This window comes from Empidonax traillii, unplaced genomic scaffold (assembly GCF_003031625.1).
Source record: "Empidonax traillii isolate 1590-97213 ecotype Southwest subspecies unplaced genomic scaffold, ASM303162v1 scaffold15:size5535645, whole genome shotgun sequence".
Lineage (NCBI taxonomy): Eukaryota > Metazoa > Chordata > Aves > Passeriformes > Tyrannidae > Empidonax > Empidonax traillii.
In genome coordinates, this window is record NW_020955208.1 from 689,898 (window position 1) to 695,008 (window position 5,111).

The 5,111-nt window shown below is 52.4% G+C and overlaps 1 protein-coding gene and 2 non-coding genes across 3 annotated transcripts; all 3 read left to right on the top strand.

Annotated features, from left to right (window-relative positions):
* Window positions 1–433: 433 nt before the first annotated feature.
* ARMH1 (armadillo-like helical domain containing 1) lies at window positions 434–3,047 on the top strand. Its single transcript, XM_027894826.1, has 4 exons — window positions 434–461; window positions 1,255–1,539; window positions 2,389–2,576; window positions 2,757–3,047. Exons 1-4 carry the CDS (start codon window positions 434–436, stop codon window positions 2,835–2,837), a joined length of 582 nt encoding a protein of 193 aa, XP_027750627.1. The 3' UTR covers window positions 2,838–3,047.
* A 157-nt stretch (window positions 3,048–3,204) lies between these two features.
* Window positions 3,205–3,319, top strand: LOC114063017. Its single transcript, XR_003572487.1, has one exon. It is a non-coding gene; the product is annotated as a U5 spliceosomal RNA (small nuclear RNA).
* An 844-nt stretch (window positions 3,320–4,163) lies between these two features.
* On the top strand, window positions 4,164–4,278 carry LOC114063012. The gene has a single exon (XR_003572486.1). It is a non-coding gene; the product is annotated as a U5 spliceosomal RNA (small nuclear RNA).
* Window positions 4,279–5,111: the final 833 nt, after the last annotated feature.

A 5,111-nucleotide genomic window follows, 5' to 3' on the forward strand; every position in this document is an offset into this window, starting at 1 on the left:
GTCAAACGTTTGCCAATTTGGCAAAATGTGGGCTGCTTTATTTAACCCCTGTGTGAAGGGATGGAAGGAAGTGCAGACACAGGATGTTTCTGGAGCTTCTGCCTTCTTGCATGTAGGTCTTATCATTTCAGCTTTTCTTAGATTGTTTAAAAACAATGCCTGGGAAATTAGATAGGAAAAAAACAAAGCAAATGTCTGTAATGCCAAAGGGTAGCAAAGCATTCTTCCACTGCCAAGGCCAGGCACATATTCCTAGGGTGGATGTGGGCCAGAAGACTGTTGCTCCAGCATGTGTGAGGGCTGCGCTGCTTTGCTAACAGGCATTTATAGCCCCCTTGACCCTGTCACTCCCCATAAATCCATACCTATTTCTGCTCTCATTTCACCCTATTTATTCCCTGGCAGGTCAGATATGAGATGCAGTGTTCATATCATGAGGCTAGTGAGAGACCAGGGCTGGGGTAATGGGAAACATCAAAACGACTCTATTAACAGAACAGAACAGAGAAGAAAGCTCCTGTAGTGAAACCACCTGCCCTGGAAAATAATCTCAAGCTGTCACAGATTCATGGTGCAGCTTCAGACATACCAGGAACTTTCCCTTTGCCTCAGTTTTCCTATCTATGAAATGACTATAAGGGAAAATGAGACTAAATTAATGATTAGTAAGTGCTTTAGTATTATTTGCCAGAGATTTTAAATGTGATTCTGGTAGTAATTCCTTAGTATGGTCTTTCTCTATCTTCACAGCCCTTTTTAAAACTTCTTTCTCATTTTTCTCTAGGAAGAAGAGATCCTGACTTCTATCAAAAAGCAGGAAGCCATCAGGAAGCTCACAGTTTTCTTGCATGATTGGGATAGTGCCCACAAAGTTGCTTGAAGCTGCATCCTGGACAGCTTCATTAAAAGCAAGGCAGAACCAGAGCTGGAGCTGGAGTTCTCCCAGGGAGCCAGTTTGTTCCTGGCTCACCCGACAGCATGGCTGGGGATGGCATATCTGTTTCCTTGGACAGCTGGAGGTGCTGTGTGGTAGTGAGACGGAGAAGAGGAGCAAGTTCTCTACCAAAAATTAGGTTAAAGAATAAGCTCTGTATGGAGACATCCATATCCAGCAATGTTCTGTAGGACTGAAAAACAACCTGGTTATCTAAAGATGAAACTGAAGGGAAATCCCATGTAACCTGTCTCTGAGGAACCTAGAATTAGCGTTTTTCTTGCACTGGGATGAGCATGCTGCCTCTGCCCACCTGTGAGAGGAAGGTCCATGCTCTCTTGCAGAGACAGTACCCAGTTCAGACCTCCACCTGCTGCAGCAAGGTGATGGCTCACAGGAGCACGGCCTGCTGGCAGAGGAAGATGGGCTCCAAGGCAGGAGAGACTTCTGGCTTTGTTCCCCCTATCCTGGAAGCCACACATACCTTACTGAATTTCTGGAGATCGGAGGTGTCTCGATTCCCCTGGAAATACTGGGGCTGAACCACCTGAAAGTAGAGGACAAAAGGGAGTCTGTAAAGCTGCTGCTGCTCGCCGCAGACACTGGTAGGGAGTATAAGGAGCTCATTTGCAAAAGCTACAGTAGGCAGTGTCCATCTACTTAGGAATTGTCCTTAATTCAGGCAAGGATGTTCTCCCTGACCTCTGGCCCCTGGGATTCCTTGCTGTGCTGAGCCACTCCCTCCCCTCCAGCTGCAGATGGCAGATCACTGCAGCCCTGGTCTGGCTGGAAGGAGTTCAGAGTCTCAGCTATTGTTGAGTGCCTGCATTTCATCCCCTCTCATTTTTTAACGAGCTCACTTTCTTCAGAGTCATATTGGCACAATATTGCTGCCCTGCTGGTTAAAACCACAAAACAGTTTCTATTCTTACCTGCAGCACTCACCTTCTACAAACTTTCCCAGAGTCCCCCTCTGGGGTGGGAGGGTCTCACAGCTCATATCTTTGAAAGACCGTCACAACATTTTTTTTCCCTGTTTTTTTTTTTCCCAGGCAGTGGAAGCCAAACCCTGTTAGTTCTGTAGCTGGAGGATGTTGTCAGAGGCCATGGGGTGATGCATGCTGTCACAGCTTCCTCCTAGAGAGATGAAGCAACAAGATCAGCAGCAGGATCCTTATGAGCTCTGTTTGGCATTCCAGTGCCAGACTCCACTTCCGTAAACACTCGCGGAAGGGCCTTCCTTGGCCACCTAAACCAGCTGAGAATTTTTCCAGTTGCTTTTCCAGTTGATGGTGTGGCTCCTGACAAAGGCAGAGAAATTTTTTTCCTGGCTCTTTGAACCACACTCCAAGTGGGATGTGATAGTGGGTTCTCTTGGGGTGGCAGTGAAACAGCTGAGATGGGTGACCCATTCTCCTCCAGGCACATGAGCTGGCATGTCTTTCTCTGCATAGGGGTACCAGACCTCGCCAAGTTCTTGGCCTCTTCCAACAAAGCAGTGGGTCAAGACGACACGCAGATTCTGCTGGACTCTTCAGGCTGTGGCAATCCCAAGTACCAGAGCCAAGTCTACCTTGTAGCTGTGCTGCTGTGTACCTCCACGGGCCCAGCATGGGCTCTGCCGATGCTCAGGGTCGTGCAGGTGGGTCCTGAGCCTTGGCGGGGCCAGGGGTGGGAGAAAATGGGAAGCATTTGCATCTGTGCCAATCCTTCCTGCCCAGGCCTGGCACTGGGGCTGCACTGAAGAGCCCTGGTGCCTGGAAGGGAACAACCTGGAGAACTGTGTGAAAGCTGTCCCCGTCACTCTGTCCTTTCCCCTCAGCATATGGTGGGAGAGGTGCCCTGTGCCCTCGAGGAGCCCGTGCTGGGTGTGCTGCGCTCTGTGCACCTGGAGGTCCAGTAGGAAGGCAGGATTTGTGTACCCACCCTGAGCGCTCTGGGGCAGGCCGTGGCTGGCCTGGGCAAGTGTGGCAAGGGCGAGCTCAGGAGGTCTCAGCCATACATCCCCAAACCCCGCTCCCGCCGGGCCGCGCCGCCTCATTAGTATTCCCTCATTTGCATACCCAGGGTGCGCCGCGCCCGGCACCGCAGCCCCGGTAAAGCCTTTCGGTGCCGCCGCTCTCCGGTCGTTGGCTCCGGTGTGGAGCCGGGTCGGTCACTGCTGGGGGGACGGGCCGAAGAAACGGAGGGTGGAACTGAGAGTCGTGGAGATCGCCATGACTCTAGAGGAAAAGCTGGGAGCGGGTATATGCAGGGGAAAGGTGGGAGGTATACTCTGGTTTCTCTTCAGATCGTATAAATCTTTCGCCTTTTACTAAAGATTTCCGTGGAGAGGAACAAGTACGAGTGCGTTTGAATTTTTTGAGGCTCCATTTCGGTGGAGCTATTCTTGTGTTGGTTAAAAACAGAGAAAAGATGGGTATTGGGGGACTGTGATAAGAGATCCCACTGTGCATCGCAGCATCGCATTTAGGATAGGGTCGACTACTCCTCTTCCTAGGGAATGGAGAGGTGTCTGCTGCGGGGTCGATTCCGGACCGATGCTCAAGGTGAATCTGGACCCGGTTCGGTTGCCGGCAGCGCTGATACCCGGCACTCGGTCCCTCCGCAGCGCCCTCTCCCTACCGGTGCGGCCCCCTCCGATCAGAACACGAGGTCCGGGGAGAAGCGGCCAGCCAGGAACCTGCCCCGCTGTCCCGGGCGCTGCAGCCCCGCCAGGGCCGCCGCTCCGTGGAGAGGAACAAGTACGAGTGCTAATGAATTTTTAGAGGCTCCATTCCGATGGAGCTGCCCTTATTCTGTTCAAAAAAAAAAAAAAAAAAGCGATGGTAAGGGGTTTCTCATCCGCGCGGTTATCTAGTTACAAAACTGCGGAGCCGCGGACTAAATGGTCCCTTGCGATTCGTACCGTGGGGAGAAGGGATCCGCTCCAAGGCTGGGGCTGGTGCCCAACCATTTCACCCGCCCCTTTCCGCCCGCACCGCCTCCTCCTCCTCCCTAGCCCCGCCCCGTTACCGGTGATTTGCATACCCAGCGTGCCCCGCGGCCCCGCCGGTGTCCGGCGCTGCTGCCGCTGCCCCGCCCGGGCTGTCGGGGCCGCCCGGTGGGTGCAGCCCGAGGGGCCGGGCCGGGCCGGGCCGCGGGGCCGGGAGCGCCGGGCGCGCCCGGGTCACCCTGAGGTTCGGGGCGTGGGGCAGGCGGGGGCAGGGTCGGGGAGAGAGGGAGGGGTATACTCTGGTTTCTCTTCAGATCGTATAAATCTTTCGCCTTTTACTAAAGATTTCCGTGGAGAGGAACAAGCACGAGTGTCGAATAATTTTTTGAGGCTCCATTTCGGTGGAGCTATCCCTATATTGGTGAAAAATAGATGAAAAATTCTTTTCTATATACTTTCTTAGGGAAATCTATTGAACTGCTCCTACTAGGCTGCTGGAAGTACCAATGGGTATCAACAGTCCGTGGGTATCCAGGTGACTGAGACGTGCTAGGGTGACCAGCGGAGTGTAGATCTCAGGGTCCCTCATCTTCTGCAAGGTTCACCCTGACTGCCACAAAAGCCATTGGGTGAGAGCAAAATCACCGGTGGAGCAAAATCTACAGGACCATGAAAGGGACCTTAGAGATGTGGCTTCCTTTGGGTGGGAAAGGACTGCAACATGTTCCTCCCAGGGAGGGTTCACCCATTCACCACTGGCACCGCTCCCTGGCTGAGTACCCCAGTTGTGCCAGCTCTCTGGACCTAAGCTGTTCAGAGGTGGGTGTGTTCAGGAACAGGGCAGCTACCTACAGGTAGAAATGCTTAGATGCTACGAGCTACTGCCACTGGAGCTTGCTTGAGGTTTTATTTACAGGGAGATGTGAAATCTGTTCTTGGCCTTGCATGCTGTCACCTCCTACAGCTGGGCCTGGAAGCAAGCTATGTCCCACCCAGGGCTGAATGGTGCTGCATTGCTCATGGCCACTGTATTCTCCACATAGCTAGGAGCCACAAAAAGCAGTGAAACACTCCTTTTTTAAACATCAGCCACCCATTAGAAAATCTAGTGCCCACGACTGACTGCAGAATCCTTAAGGAAATTCAGCCATTTATGCTAAAATCGGTTCATTCAGTATGAATTTCCTGCGGTGTCCACAAGATAGTGCTGTCAGAACACTTTTCCTGCAAAAGCAGATGACA